Source organism: Pelobates fuscus, chromosome 7 (genome assembly GCF_036172605.1).
Source record: "Pelobates fuscus isolate aPelFus1 chromosome 7, aPelFus1.pri, whole genome shotgun sequence".
In the NCBI taxonomy this organism is placed as follows: domain Eukaryota; kingdom Metazoa; phylum Chordata; class Amphibia; order Anura; family Pelobatidae; genus Pelobates; species Pelobates fuscus.
In genome coordinates this window covers 145,882,205-145,899,436 of record NC_086323.1, presented here as the reverse complement: position 1 = coordinate 145,899,436, position 17,232 = coordinate 145,882,205, and the positions used below count along the sequence as shown (strand labels likewise).

Here is a 17,232-nt window from a genome sequence, read left to right as displayed (position 1 = left end):
ACTTGCTTTGTATGTGAAGTGTGTCCACTTTGATAAATTAACCTGGTTACACTCCCAGTAACTACTGTTACTTCCTGGCTTGTTTAGTTCAGTTAAAATAAACTCAAGAGGCATCAATTGCTCAGAGAACCTGTCTTCCAAAGACTGCTCATTGAGCTGCATTGGGAAGCCTGTGATTGGACAGCCACAGAAAGTATGTGCTGGGTTAGAAGGGGAGGGTTTAAACAGGCTCCAGACAAGAGATTTGCAGATTTTTGAAGCGCTTTTAAGATTTGGGGCGGGGGGGGGGGGGGGAGGATGACAAAAAAAAAATCATAATTAAATGCATGCATGCTTTTATATGTACACCCATATATTAAAGAATTTTTATTTTGTATTTTGGATACGAAATGCCATTTTTTTTATATATAAAAATCTGCACTTTTTGTAATATGTTTAGAGTGTTCCATTAAAATGTACCTCAATTTGTAAACCTATTCACAAGACTAACTTCCACAGGATTACTTACAATGTATATTAAACCAGTATATATTTGCTCATTTGAACAACAACAACAACAATAATAATAATGTAGTTAACAAGGAATGTGCATATAGTTTGTTGCTAGTTTACAAGTATCTCCTGGACAGAGATTAGTCAATTTATTTTAGCCAGGCACAATCTGAAAATCAGAGAGAAAACCACTAATCTGGACTGGTTGTTGAGTCATCAACTAAACAGAAAATATATCAAAATGAAACATATGATTATACAAACACCATTATGCTGGGTTTAGTGTTTCGCATTACAGGAGACATTTATACAACGGTCATAGAACAACATAATAAGCTTCAGCAGCTTGATCCAACACATGCATTTACAAACAATGAAGCTTATGCCAAGCATCTTGGATTAAGGAAACCACAATATGCTTTAAAAGTCCCGAAAATAAACCTGGAGTTCTATTTTAATCAGATACAAAAAAATTATTAACAGTTTCCTATAACATGCCAAAACCTATTTTAATTATTTCAGTGTGCTTGCTACATGTTATTTTTTTTTTAGATCAATACTTAGAAATAATCACCATCATTGCTTTAAAGGGAAACAGAGTCGGGGGATCACTTATTCGACAATATAGAAGCAGCATTAATCTGAAAAAAAAAATACTATTTGCATTTCTGACATGTAAAATATTTAGTACACTTCCTTATCTTAAGCAGATAATTCCAAAACAGAAAATCCAGTGCCAGATATTACCTTGACTACCATTACCTGCATAAACCAACACGTCATCAGTTTCAACTGCCTGAAAGTGAATGAGATGCTTAACCAATTGACCAGGCAATTTCAAAATTTAGTCCAAAACAGGTAAAGGGGCAAAATAAGCGAGCTGGAGAACTTTTCCTGTTAATTGATTGATGGAGTTCACCTGCACTAGCAAGCAGTTTATCAGAGTGTGTCCACAAAGAATAACGAGAGCCATTAGCAGATACTTCGTTACTGGCTTTAAGCAGCAGCAGCAGCCGCCAGTAGCTTCCTGTTGCTACTGGTGAAATGTTGTAGTTGGTGAACAGTTGCTACTCGATAATAGTAACAACAGACATGTTACCAAGTAGCTGCTGGATGGTAAAAAGTAGCAACAACATTGGAAACATCTCCAAGATTCTATTGCTTTAATAAAATAACAGTTGCCCAATTAGTATTTTATCCGTCCCAAATAATTTTTTTTAATATGCGGCACAGAGCCATTGGGCAATAATAAAGAGGGACAAAAGACCAAAAAACGAAGGTGGACCTATCTATAAGAAAATAAACAATAAAAAAAAAAATATATAAAATATATATATATATATATATATATATATATATATATATATATATATATATATATATATATATATATATATATATATATTTTTTTTTTTAAATAATAAAAATTTTTTTTTTTTTTTAAATCAGGACAGTTAGCAAGTATGCAAAGCCACTCTTACCATACTCACTACTATCTGACCAGGTTGGAGACATGTGTGTGCCGTACTGAAACAGGAGATCCTTATTTTATACCAGGTTTGGAAACCCTATACTGAGTCCATTAAAAAATAAAATAATAATGATGGTGGAGCTTAGCCGCTGAACAAGACGGACGCACACTCGATGGGCTCCGTTCAAAATAACAATACAACTGCGGATTTGGGCAAAAATATCACTCCGACAACTTACCCATGTAGCCTCCATTCGCTATGGGCCGCAAAACTAAAAAAGGAAAGCCAGACAAACGGAGAACAAACATGAATATCTGAGAACTTCACCGGCGAGCGCTAGGCACGTATGGGCCAAAAATGGCAGTCGACCTTGAGTACTTTTTAACCCCTTCAGCAACCTGGGATGGGGGGTAGGAGAGGGGACCTGAGGTGCCAGGAAAACAAATTGTTTTCCTGGCACTGGAGTGTCCCTTTAATACAGCTGTTAGCTGAATTGCAGTACCCAGAAACCTATGCTGGGCGTCCTGTGTTGACAAAGATGCAGAATGCTGCAAAAACTTAAAAAAACAATTCAATTCAAAATCCCACATCAAAAACCCATCACAACCGTATAAAATGTATATGTAAAAAAAAAAAAAAATTAAGATTGATTTTCTCACCCCTCCTGGGCGATATGTTTATTCATCATTCTCATGTCCTCTACCAGAGGCCTAGGAGTTTGAAGGTTCTGTGCAGTATCTTAGCTGTTCCTAGAACTGCACTCTTCTGGACAGCGATCTCAGATGTCCCACCTGGAATCTGTTGAAGCCACTCCCCTAACTTGGGAGTCACAGCCCCGAGAGCTCCTACCCCAACTGGGACTACTACTGCCTTCACTTTCCACATCCTTTCTAGTTCTTCAGTCCTTGGTATTTCTCCACCTTCTCATGTTCCTTCTTTCTGAAGTTATAGTCACTGGGTATTGCCACATCCACCACGACTGCAGTCTTTCGTTCCTTGTCTACCACCATGTCGTCGGGTTGGTTGGTCAGCACTTGCTTCTCTGTCTGGATCTTGAAGTCCCACAGGATCTTAGCCCTGTAATTCTCGACTACCCTTTGTGGTATCTCCCATCTGGACTTAGGCAGGTCCAATCCATATTCTGTGCAGATGTTTCGGGAAACAATCCGAGCAACTTGGTTGTGTCTCACGGTGTATGCTGTTCCTGCTAACATCTTGCATCCGCCTACTAGGTGCTGGACTGTCTCAGAGGCCTCTTTGCACAGTCTGCACCTTGGGTCTTGCCTGGTGTGGTAGACTCCAGCTTCTATTGATCTGGTGCTGAGTGCCTGCTCCTGTGCTTCTAGGATCAGTGCCTCAGTGCGGTCTTTCAGTCCTGCCTTTTCCAACCACTGGTAGGATTTTGTCATGTGAGCCACATACACTATCTGCCAGTGATACACCCTATGGAGAGGTTTGTCTTGCCAAAGAACCTCCTCTTTTTCTGCATCCTCCATCTGTTGAAGTCTCAGGCATTCCCTTAGCTGTTTATCTTTGAGGGCCATCTTCGTGATGTACTTGTGGATGCTCTGTTTCATCCAGGACTGTGGCCTTGACTTCCTTCCTTCCGGCAGGTGTCCGGTCTCTGGAAACTGGATTTCGGGTGAAATCCTCCATTCATAGGGAGTAGTTTTCTGGTCTTGACATCCATGGTAAACCAGTTCTTCTCTTGGACAGGTTATTATTCCAGCTGGGTACCTGATGACTGGTAGGGCATATGTGCTGATGGCTTGGATCTTGTTCTTGCCATTGAGCTGGGACTTCAGGACCTGCCTGACTCTTTGGAGGTACTTGGATGTTGCTATCCTGCTTGTCTCTTCCTCGTGGTTGCCATGCATTTGTAGAACCCCCAGGTACTTGTAGCTGTTCTCTACATCTTCTATTTGGCCTTCTGGGACTTCAACTCCTTCTGTCCTGATCATCGTCCCTCTTTTTGCTATCATCCTCCCACACTTATCTAGAGATATAGATAGATCTCTCTAGCTATATAGATAGACATGGACTTGTGTTTATAAAATATGCATGATGTTACTATAAAAAATGTGCCACATTCCCAAATGAATATATACATACTGAACACAAACACATGCATTTTATAATGTTGTGATGGGTTTTTGCATTGGACACACACACACACACACACACACACACACAATCCTACTATTCCTTACCTCTACACTACATCTATTCAGCAATTTGTTTTTCCTAGATCCATAAATACATTTAAGAAGATATTTTTCCTTTTAGTTCAGTAAATGTAGGCTTAGAGATATTGTTCAAATATTTCATGATCAGTGTCATTTCAAGAAAAAGTCAATTGCAACCTTATCTCTCCCTTATAAACAAGGTTCTGCCTTTACCCTTAAATCATCTTCTTAGAACCTCTTGGAGAAGCTGGGCACAAATAATTTATATACACTGCTAAACTGTACCCTATAAATAATGATTCCTTGCAATAAAAAATAAATAAAAATATATATCTGCTGCACTGAGCAGGCTCTGAATAGCACTTTAAACCTATTTCAATTCTAGTGATCAATGCGTTTGGCCAGTAATTGAATAGATCTTGCCACAAAGTGTATAAAATCAAAGATGTTTTCCGATGAATCTATCAGACATCAGCTAAATTAAATTATCCTGGATCTTCTATTGCAGAAGACCGGTGGATTCCCGTAGCTCTACAAACAAAACGTCATGGTAAAGAGCAGTTCTTCAGAGGCTAATGACATGCTCGATGCCAGAGTCCTCAGGAGACAAATGACTCTGTCGGCAGATTAACTTCATCATCATGTAGCCATCCATCAGTTTAGTGCGACCTATATAAGCATCCCTGAATAGAATGCGTGAAGCCAGCTTATTAGCCTATGCTCTAAGGACTTAAAAAAAAAAAAAAAAAAAAAACGAAAAAAAACAACAACCTTATGCCGTAATGCCTAACCTTGGTAACCTAGAGAGTTTATGAATAAAATTTCTTATGGTGATCAGTATCAGCAAGCCTAAAGGATAAAGGCTGGCAGAGCTACACTGGAAATATACTTCATAAACATCTAGGAGCCAAGGTTAGCCCCCAGTGAACTACAGTAAATCCTTGAGGTACAGAATGAAACCCTTAAGTTTTATATGATCATTCTATGAATAGAGTAAAGGAATACTTGAAGCACCATAGCCAAACTATAGTGGTTTTGGTGTCCTGGCACTCACCCCACTGTAAGTAGTCTGTTACCTGGTCTGCCGTGTGCCAACCACCAAGCTCTTCTTAAGAGAATAGCTTGGAGAGTTCCTTTAAAGGAAAACTATTTTAATAGAATAACCCTTTCATCAAGTGTTCAAAAGGAAATAGATTTTTTTTGTTTTTATTAATGAAGTACATGGAAAAGAAAAGGAAAGTTAAATCTATCCCTACCTTTATTTTATGACAGGGCTCTTCAGCCATATACATACACTTTGGGTCAGAGTGTTTGAAAACGCACCCTCTCTATGGTCTTTCCTGTTTCACTCCCTGCACTAATGCAGATTATAGAGACTGTCGGTTTTCAAACATTGTCTGACCCAAGGAAATGCTTCCATCCGCTAAACTGTATATAAAAGATTTTTATACCAACATGCCTGGCCTTCATTTCATTGAACTGACATTAGAAGTAGTGTCTTTGGAATGTTTGGCACTAGCGCCATTATTGTTGCTGGAGTGTGCCATCCTTTGCATCGAATAACTTGCATAATATGGGCCAACACAACTAAGCTGGACGTTTTTTTTTTTTTTTTTAACGCTAACTATTTCGGTCTTTATTTTGAAAGGCAGTTGTTAATATACTGGTACTCACTGCTCAGTGAAAGGCCTATTAAGGGTTAATAAGAATGTAGGGATGTATATAAAAAATACACCTTTCTGTCTCGGAGATATTTTTGCTAGAAGCTCAAGGAAGCAAGGCGAATGGTTAGCGTTAGGACCCACCTAAGAGGTCTGCCTTGATGTGGCAGGTGGGCTTACCCTCTCATGGCCATTAGAGGTAACTAAAAACCTCCATTTGTTTAAAAATACATAGGGATGTGGAAAGAGCGCAGGTAACTTTTTTCTTTGGTTTTTACTATTTATATGTATTTTGGCTGATGTGTACTATAGTTATTGCTGCCGCCCAGGAGTAATAGGAGTTTGAGTGCAGGACTAGTTTCTTTGTATTTGTATCCAATAGTAAGAGTTTTGTCATATCTGAGAAACTTGCACTTAAGGACGTTCCACAGTCCACGGACTATAGTGTAGTTCTATCAACTTGAATATCCAGATGAAAGAAACTACCTGCATTAAAGAATCAAATCTTTCATTGTGGAGCTTTATTCAAATAAAGCACACAGAGTAAATTCACATCAGGTAAGCTCTCCAAGCAGTCAAAGTGCTCTAGAAACCGTGCAAAACCCATTAGAGGTTCTCGCAAAAAAGAATAAAAAAATATATACATACATATACACACACACACACACTGCACTGCAGCCTATGTTGGTGCTGTATGTTTTTGCTAATCTCTTGGAAAAGGTTGGAATCATGGTTTTCTTCTGCTCATCTAACATTGCTAGGACTGTGCCATCACATGCGCTCACAGAGCCAGATCATGGCTTCTCTGAGAATTACCCATGCAGAGGTTATTACAATGCAATTTCAGACATGCTGAAATCACGGGCCTGTAATGAATTAACTCCTAATTATATAAATATTAGGTTTTTAGAGAAAAGAGCCAATATCATCAGAGTGAGGTAGAAGTGGTCCTGCAAAAAAGTCCCCAGAGCATCCAGCATGGAATAATATGCACTTTTTCTAATTTTGCCTTAGAATTGCCAAGAATAATTATAATAAAATTATATATATGCTTGTTTTGGCCGAGGTTTGGACTATGTGTAGAGAGACACCATTAGTATTCTGCTCGGTAGTTGGGAAAATTACAGTTCAAATTAGAAAGGACTTTATTTGATAATATCTATTAGATGAATATGTACTGTCTTATGTTATCTGCCTTGCATTCCAATACTCTAAATATAACAGTGCAAACAATGGCACTGCGCTCCCCCACCCCCCTTCTAGACTGGTCTTTCAACTCAAACGGCTGCATAATGTTCTACAACCTGCCCACCAACCCATCTCGGATTATACTTGGACAAATGTGTTGACCAAAAGTTTAACAAGATGATATTGACCAAAAAAATACAATACCTTTCAGAGTGAGATTTGTGGCCTAGTGGTGCTATGGGGCTCTTTTGTTCATACTACTTCCTATCCCCATACCTTTTCTGACAGATAATTCTAGAAATACCGATTGTGCCAATGCAAGACTGTGCTTTGCGCGGTTTTCAGTACCATATGAAATGATCAGATCACTGCATTACATAACTACCTGCTCTTCAAAGAATTAGCAGAACTAATGTATAATAATTCAAGAGTACTTCAGAAGCGCTAAACACATGCTACTATTATTAAAATAAAACAAATTGAGAGTATTTTCTGACCAATCAGGATGGACACAGCTATAATCCTTCCCATGGGTTCACCAGGGACTCCAAGCCCTCAGCAAGCAGTGAGTGAACATACAGGAGACTGTGGATGAAGAACAAATGTGGGGCAAAGTTCTAGACGTTGAACAATTACCTTGGAAACCAAATGAATGCTCATGTCAATTATCTGTTTAAGAACCTTGGCCCAGATCAATTCTATATACATAACTCACAGCATGTAATACCAGTGATAATGTAAAAAAACGCAGCCAACACACTTAGGAATCAGAGACCCTTGGCAGGCTAGAGCCTGCGGTTTAGGACTCCTAATATGCTCAACCAGCATGGTAAAGTTTCACACTCCACCAAATGTAGACAAACTTTTACACTGATCAGCAGGTCCACTGCATGCCTACCATTCATGATGTAAACAGCGTCATCCTGCACCCAGTTAAATCATTTTAAAGTGAAATCTATTCATTTTAACATAGGTGCAAGTAAAAAAAAAAAAAAAATACATAAAATAAAAACAAAAATACCATAATACAATATGAAAAGTGGCTTTTTGCACAAATTGTTAATCTGTTAAATATGGTAATTAAGAGAAGAAATGTTTGGAAAGTAAAAATAAAATGGTGCATAAGTTATAACTCATCACTGTCAGCCGTTTAATAGACTTGATTGGGATTAGAACCACATTAACAGCTATAAGAGAAGGGGTCACAGGTTACATAGTTTTTTGAATAAAGTTTAAAGACTTTGTCTTTATTCAACGTCAACAATACATCACCTCCTGTGAAATACAATTCATTCACCTTACTTGCCCTTGGGAAACAGTGGTCAGTTCTCAGATTATAGCAAGGGAGGGCATGCACATACTTCAGTGCATTTTTCCCCTTTTACTAAAGGCTTATATGGTTAAACAGCAAATGAGGCAGAAAATAAATACAAGAGAAGACAGAACAAAGAGATTGGATTTGGAATTTCTTCCTATTTTTTATAATCATACAGGAAATATTCATAGGAAACAGCCTTAAAACCACTGAGGATACTTGTAAACAGATATGGGACTAGCTCGTGGGAACAACAGCTGTACAGGCTCATTTCACATGCACACTCAATTTCCATGGTACTTTTCATCACTTTGTTCTCCTTTCCTCAACCCTGCAATTTGTTGTTCAGCTTAATCTAGAACCAGTGAAAGATCAAGTGAAGTGGCCCAAGATCAGATTTACACATGTAAAAAAGCGCATACTAATATATATATACATACACACACACACACACAAACTTATAAATACATATAAACTCATACACACACACTTAAAAAAAAATCTCATGAAATTCTGAAGATTTGGAAAAGTTTGCCTGAGTCATTAAAAATCACAGACCTTTAAAAATCATGGTGGAGGAATTGAAGGCTGAGCAACTCTCATTACGTATTCACCATTTCTCCAAGAAACATTCAAACACCAAACCTCTGAATGGCCGAGGACAACTGCTTGCCTTGGGCATACTCTAAATCTGTACTGTTCATCCCTTTAACGAGATGAGCTATACATGAATATATATATTTATCTATGCCATAGTCAGACATGGGGAATGCATTGCAACAGAAAGGCATGATTTGAGCTATACATGAATATTTATATAGTGCAGGATTGGGGTAAGGCTAGTCAAAGAATCATGCAGTACAAAACTGGTGACATTCCCAGACAGCCCGAGGGCCAATGAAAATGCTTCTGGCGCCTTAATTCATGCGCCTTTAATTGCACTAAGTCATGAATATACATAAGAGGTCATATAATTATGGGGAGGTCAAACAGACACGAGCCAAGAGTTTAGCAAACACCTGTTTAATTTATAAACAATGATTGGTTGATACAATGGTTTAACACAAATTACGTGGATTAATTCCCCATGGCAATGAAACATAGCAGGACTGTAACTGCACTGAGTTATGCAAGATGTTTAGGAATTCTCACACGAACACAGCAACTACAAAATGATTTCTGCAAAACTACCAATCTAAAATAATTGTCCAACACATTTGTTAACATTAAAAAAGAAATGCATTTTTTTTTTGTGAAACTAAACTATTACAACAACTACAGTTAGAAAGATTTATGCTGAAATCCTATGTACAGTATTTGTGGTATTAGTTGTATAAGAGGTATGTAACCTTTTTAAATCTAACTATAGCTAAAAAAAAACTAATTGTAAATTGTTAAAAAAAAAAAAAAAAAAAAAACATGAAAACATAAGAAAGAAAAATAAAGTGACTAACCTCCATAACCACTACAGCATGCTTAAGTAGTTAAGATGCCTGTATTGCCCTTGACCTCGCCCCCAACCCACGGTAAGAAGTCAAATTAATTAACTACAATTTAACTTCTTACCTCAGTCCACTGGATGTGCACCCTACCTCCGCTCCTGTTCAACGAGAGCCAGAAGGTCACTCCACTGACCCAAGTACAGCGGCTAAGCTCACAGGAGCCATAAGAATTGCATGATCAATAGTGTCTGGCTCTAACTAAACAGTATAATGGAGGTTGGGAGCTGTGCGGGGCTGACATTGGCCAACATGTCAAACCATTCTTAAACATTTTGAACAGCACCTACCACCCACTCAAGGGTGCAAAGAATCTGGTTCCACCCAAACCAATATATATTGAGGAAAGTATGCAAATAAAATCCAGAACTTCCTTTTTAAAGTAGTGTCCCTTTATTCAGCTGCCCAAAATGTACAATAGCAACAGTCTTCATCAAGCTTGATAAAGACCATTGCAGCCATCACAACGTAGCTCTTAACAAATTTGCTTTTTCTAAGTTATCCCACCCAGCGTGACAACGCTGAATGGTGAGAATTCTCACAAAGCATGCAATTAGTGCAGAGCAGATATCGCTTCACATGTGTTGTAGAGTCCCAGAACTTCTGGGATGAGGTGCTTTATACTGGACCAAGACCATCATCATAGATCTTACATCATGCATACAGACTTCCAAGGCAAGGCCAGGATAGCACATGATTAAAAGGTAGATCGGTTTTGTAATTTATTTATTTTTTATTTATGATATCCAAAGTATTAGGTATTGAATCAAATAGTTAAAATCTAAAAATCTGTAGGCTGAAAGGAAGGTTAAAGTTTGACTTCACGCTCGTTAAAAAAAATTAAAATGCAATTTTCAAAGCTACGTTGCTTTTATTTACTTTGAAATTCTTATTATTCTGTGTTACAAACGAACCAGTTAGCTATTTTTTGGCAACACTGCTAAAACTAAATGTATAGCATAGAGCAGTCCAGAGAGAGATTATACATCTTCTTAGAAGCAATGTTATCACAGCTACATAATAAATACATTTTGTCAGAACAGAAAATGGCTGCTTGCTCCCAGAGGCCTCCCTGAGGTAATCTTTCTAGTTTACAGCCTAGATCAGTATATGGCAACTGGGTACATCAAAAGGAATGACTTGGATGGAGATTTTTCCCCTGCCAAAGCAGTTGGGAGAACCTACTGGTTATTAATTCCATCTGCTTTCACAAAAGTAACAGTAAAAAGCTGTATTGCAGTTCCAAACTAAAGAGAATGCTTGTATCTGACGAATCCAGCCATTTGCAACAGCTTATTATGAGTTACAATGTTTTGAAACTATATCCATTCAGTTTATCTAGGATTTCAAAAGAAAGATGGTGAAGTCACTTTACAAGGCTATTCATTCCCCACATTCAAGGGGAAAATTGCCAACTAATGCCTTTGGTTTTAAGAAGAATGCACAAGAAAAATAAACATTTGGCCATAAAAGATGCCTGCTGGAAATAGTTTACAAAAGACATTCACAAATATTTGTATAAAACTTTGTGAGACATAGCAGCAAGATGTAAAAAAAATAAAAAATAAAGTGTTCACAAAGTGGCTCTCGTAACTTTTTTTTTTTTTAAATAGAAAACTTAAAGTGAGTATATCTACCTATTAGGTCTCCCACTGCCACTTACACACACAGGCAGTCTTGTCTCCAAATGGGGGTTGGCAAACCCCTTCCCCCCCCCCCCCCCCCCCCCCAAAAAAAAAGAGAATACCAGCTTAACAGGACAGTAGTCACCAAAGTCATCAGAACAACTACAGCTTTATGTATATGCTCTAGAGAGCAAAGTCAGTGCCTGCAGATTTTTTTTATTAAGCAGCACTGCCATTCAGTGTATCCAACCTCTGCATGCAGATACTTAACTTTCAATGCATCTCTATGAGTAGATGCTAATTGTCTAGGGTGGCCCTTGGCTCCGCCCCTGGCTGAGATCATCAGAATTGACAATCTCAACCAATCCAATGCTATCCTATGGGAAAGCATTTTTGGTTGGCTGAAATCATCACTTCTGATGATGTCAGCCATGGAGGCAGAGCCAGCACCAGCAGAGTGTAATAAAGGTAAACTATTACAATATTTAGGGGGAACTGAAGGGGAGGGTTCAGGGGGGCTAAATAGTGGCTTTAACACAGACCATATAGTGTTCCTTTAACATAATAGGGAATAAAATTCCCATAAAAAAAATTTCACTTCCTACTAAAGATTTTAAAACCATTCAGAAATCAAAGAAAATTCTGAAGAGAGTGAATAAAATATGAAACTACAGAAAATCTTGGGAAGCAAAAACTAATTTAATATTTCACGAAACTGTGAATGGAGATGTACACAAAAGTGAATTTAAAGTTTTAGGCCAACGGAGCTGAACTGGAAAACGTCCCCGAGTCAGGTATGCTTGGATTGACATTTAACATTTTTAGGGCATGTTTAGAGACATTGTTAAGAACGTTTTATTAGAGCATAGAGCCACTAAGTAGATAGGCAGAGCAACAAGCATCAGGTGTACCACAGCTTTTACTGGCTTAGTTGGAGCAACACATGAACGTAGATTAACACCTGTAGGACATTATAAAAACCTTACTCTTTAGGTTTGTCATTGGTACAACAGCAGCCATTCATAATAAACCACAATAAACCAGGCAGTAAGGTCAAACAAACAAAGGTTTATATTTTTCTTAACAGGTCTGCAAACTATAGCCATATATTTCAAAGTCATGCATGAAGAAATCAGGATCATCAAATTCCTTTCTGATGGGAGAAAAGCCCTAGCTCTGCGTGAGGACAGCTTAGGAAAAAACAAAACAAAATTAAAAAGAGAACTATCGCTTTTTGACCTATGCCTACTGCCCAAGACTAAAAGATGCAGTTATATCCTCTGGAGTCTGAAGATTTATTTGTATGCCCAAAATGCTTCCGTAACACCTCTCGATGTGTTGGGAGCAGAAGTCTAGAAGTGTTTTCACAATTATTTTCTATTTGCTATAAACACCACATCCTGCCAAGATGTGCCCCATTCTATTTAACACGATTCCAGGAGATCGATGTGTAGGGATGGCAAGTGTACAAATATCTGCAATTGACAGGATCTTAAATCAAATTTAACAAGGTATCAAACAGTTCCTTGAGGCATTCTAAGTAAATGCTATATATCAGTGACAAATACTTTGGTACGTCAAATATTTTTGAATTACAATTCCCATGATACTTGGCTAACTGTACAGGAAATGTGGTTCAGATGGATCTGGGATACCTATTAAAAATTACATGTAGCTACAGAACTTACTAAATAGCCGTGAATTGTCATAAAAGAACAAAACCATTTTCATGCCTTCACTAAATTTATACTGCCAACAAGCACCAACCAACATTTTCAGGCTATAAAAGTATAAAGGACATACAGGTTGGACGAATTGATCTTAATATCTCACAATCCAAGTTAGACCTATCTTGTCTTTTGGACACTTGGTTGACATACAATTCAATACTTCAACAATAAAAGTGACACTACACAAAATTCCACTGTACTACAATTTGCAGACTGTCACACAATGCGACAATGCATTCAGCAATTTTTAAATGATCACCACGCAAAACAGGTGGTAAAATCTGTCTTTAAGGTATACATCTTATCAGAGTTTTAGTGTTTCTCTAAATAGCAAATACATGATACATAAACTGGCATATCAATGAGCAGCGTGCAAAACATACTGAAAATCTGGCAAGACAGAGGATTGAAGTTTGATTCCAGTCATACAATAAATACACATTGTGATGCATTCCGTTTCTAATCACGAGGATAAAACGTGCTCAAGTGCATCATAGCAGCATAACATCAGTCTCTTTTCTCAAAGTTTCAAAGAACAAGATGAATCATCTGTTTTGAGATCTTGTATGTAAATTCCTAATTTGTGGTAAAAACCACGTCACTTCTCACTCAAACTGGCTGCTTATTTTTGTTTCATCAAAATTTGAAGGGTTGTCTTTACAATAAAGGCTGGTAAGCTTGGAGGAAATGCTTTAAAACGGGAAGAAAAGTCCAACCAGCCTCAGATGGACAGCGAAGTGTTCTACATAACGAATGGCTAAATTGAAGATGCCCAGCTGTAATAGAACTACAACTCCCATGATGGTTTGACAACCTTTAGCTACAATATCTGGGGGTGGTTGGAGAATGTACCTTGTGGTCAACCATGGTCTGAATGACACAATGCATAACTTTGCAGTGTCATTTATAATATCCTTAAAGGATATAATGATTTGACATGGATGTTCTTTACGACAGTACCATTTCTGTACAAGGCTCAGAATGGTTTGTGTTGAGATAAATGTTAATTCAGAATTTGATCTGAAATACGGTGAAAAACAGATGTATGAAGAGCAATATTCTAAGATAAGGTAAATAACAGACCGCATTCCATTGTTTCCATGGTTACTGCACCACTTTTAGAACTATGCATCGCCTTATACAACAAGATGCTGCAATGCAGCCTGTTTCAGAACAGTGCAAAACAGCAGTGAACCACAATATCTTCACTACAGATTTTCCATTCAAGGGTCTTATCATGGGCGCCATAGTAGAGATTGCCAACAATGTAATTTGTAGAGATGGCCAACAATGTAATTCCAAGCAAAGCTTTAACAGACATCTATAAAATATCTAGGTATTAAGGCAAGTGTGTACACTCAAACCTTGGAATGCTAAAGTAATTTTTTAGAAATGTGGGGGCCAATACATCATTACCATCAATATTAATGTTATCAGTTATCTGCTCCTAAGGGAAATCAATGATGCAGCTCTCTTAAGTACCACCAAACACTGCTGGCTCTGTGAAGATACCCAACCTATGTCCAATCATCCTGGAAGAGTCTCAATGACGTAGCACAATCTAAAACCACAAGTACTAAGGGTGTCCATCTTAGACTTTCCAATAATCTTCATTTTCTAACGGCCAAGTCTCAGCATTCTAGCCCAACAATAGCTACAGGTCCGAGGTTGGACATGCTCGTATTTTAAAGTTAATAACAGCAAAAACAGTGAAGGAGAAAAAAAAACAAAAAACCAACAACATTTGCGAGGAACGCATCATGACTTTCTGGTAAAGATGAAGGCACATAGATTCACAAATAAAGATTTTGACTGACCAAATTTGACCGCAAAAGCTACTTCTCAGAAGAAAACAATTTCACAACAGTACCTGGTGGAGGTTCCTTTCCGGACATCACAAATGCTGCACTTGAAAGCTTCAGCTGTGTTCCTAAAAGTGCATACACTACAATCCCAGTAGCCCTCGTCCGCAGATGGCTTAGCTTGCCTTTTTGGCCTGCAGAAGAAAACAAAAGTGTTCGAAGAAGAATAAAAATAAAATTGGATTATCACCCTTAACGCCTATGACACCTCAAATATTTCAGTAGCCGTCCCTCAGATATATCTGTTTTTCCGAATCATCTGGAGGGCTGCAGAAGTCCTAAATTTAACTTGACAATGGCAGGCTATGCAGAGCTCTACATCCTGAAATATGCAGCTAGGTACTGATGCAGTTTGTCAGTCCAATGCCTGCAAGGGAGGGGGGGAGTAGGGGAATGACGATGGACTAAGAAATATATATTCCGATATTACGACTGCATTATAACAGAGCAGAAGGAAAGAAAATCAACTCAGTCGCAGAATGGGTTAATTAGCACACATGAAGGGGGGTGGGGGGGTGCCGAACTGGTTCTTCGACTCCAATAGTCTACAGCCTTAATGCCATACAAGCTGCCCTGCCCTGACTTCGCCCCCTCCTTGTATGTGCCAGTCTCCTACTAGGTTTGCCAGCCTCTCTGAAAGCACCAGCGCCACTTGCAGAAAAAATTCATTTATCCTTAACTTGACATATAACCATGCCACTCTCTCTCTCCCCTACTGACACCACCACAAACTGCACCCCTCCCCATTATCATTAACCCCTTCCTGCACCCTTCACTGATGCAGGCCCTCTCTCACCAAGGGAGGGGGGGGAGGGAGAGAGAGAGAGGGAGAGAAGGGTGACAAGCTAGCAGACAGCAAAACAGGATACCTCACTGTGAAGAAAAAAAAAATAACATGCAAAAGACAAAGAAACCATGCCATGAGATGCACACAATTCTTGTCCCCTCTTCCTACCATGGAGCCTTGACATTTCCCCATCAATAACCCACATACCACAGCACATACAGAAGAGCTGGTAGGGAGACAGTACTATTTATTTAGATATTTTTTTAGGGCAGTGGAGGCGTTTCTCTCTCTACCCTGCCCTCCTTTTTTCCTCTCTCTCTCTCTCTCTCTCTCTCTTCTGGTAAATATTCTCTTTGTCTGAGGCTCTATGGAGGGAGTGTGTGTGTGTGTGTCAGAGAGGATCAGCCGCCATAGCACAGCCCCTGGACTTTCTGGCACAGACATAAGGAGACATATACATCTCTATAGGAGAGGGGGAGCTACAAAGACACCATGAGGGGTGCTTCTCACATAATGGGGAAGGGGGATCAGGGTGGTACTGTAGTCTCCAAGTACAAGGGCACAGAGATAATTGTGGAGGAGGGGAGGGGGGGGGGGGGGGAATTATGTCTTCATCTGTCTACATATAATGGGGTTATATAAATAACACTAACCCCCCCACCTCACCACCACCCCCCCCCTTGCTTGCCCCTCCCCAAATCCACCACCTCCCCCCCCCGCCTCCCCTTTCTGGACTGTACCTGGTCGGGCTCTTCTTGTCGCCCATAATCATGAATGTAAAATCCACGCCTGCTGCACCCTCCCCCCTCTTATTTTCTGCAGGGACCCCCCCCCAAATCCTATCAATAAATAGCAATGGGTAGAGGGTGGTCTAGGAGAGGGGGGAGGGGGTTTAAATGGAGTTAAGGTGGGGGGCAGGGGTCCTTTTTGGGTTGATGGGTTGGCTGAGGGTGCTGTGGAGTGGTTGGGGGGTCCTGGTGATCCGCCTTGGGGGGTCTAGGATCAGCCACAGCCGCGTTCTCTCCGCCGATCTGCTGCCAGACTGCACAGACCAGTCACCCAGGGACGGAAGGAGGGGCGGGGCACGGCCGCCGTGATGTCACCGAACCCGGCAGCCAATCACAGGCGGAGGGGGCTTTAAAAGTCCAACACTTGGGAAGTGAGGAAGGTGAAGTATTATTAATTTCTGGAGAAGGGGGAGAGCAGACATGGAGCAAGGTTACTGCTTTTATTGGGGGCTGTATTAAAAGTCCAGCTATTGGGAATGGAGGAGTGTGATGTATTATTCATTCCTGCAGGCAGGTGACTGCCTATTATTGAGCTGTATTAAAAGTGCAACACTTCTTGTCAGAGTGAGGAAGGTGAAATACTGTTACTGTGTATAAATGGGGAATGCAGACTGAGGGCAAGGTGAT

General features: G+C 39.4%; 1 protein-coding gene across 1 annotated transcript in view; it reads right to left on the bottom strand.

The window, feature by feature from the left end:
- The window catches only part of RYBP (RING1 and YY1 binding protein), a 66,613-nt gene extending 49,713 nt beyond the window's left edge, over positions 1–16,900 (bottom strand). Inside the window, exons 1-2 of the mRNA XM_063426762.1 lie at positions 16,558–16,900; positions 15,039–15,164 (exon numbers count right to left, since the gene is read on the bottom strand). Coding sequence (XP_063282832.1) covers positions 15,039–15,164; positions 16,558–16,589 — 158 coding nt within the window. The 5' untranslated portion in view covers positions 16,590–16,900. The remainder of the gene's footprint in view (positions 1–15,038; positions 15,165–16,557) is intronic.
- Between the last annotated feature and the right edge of the window lie 332 nt (positions 16,901–17,232).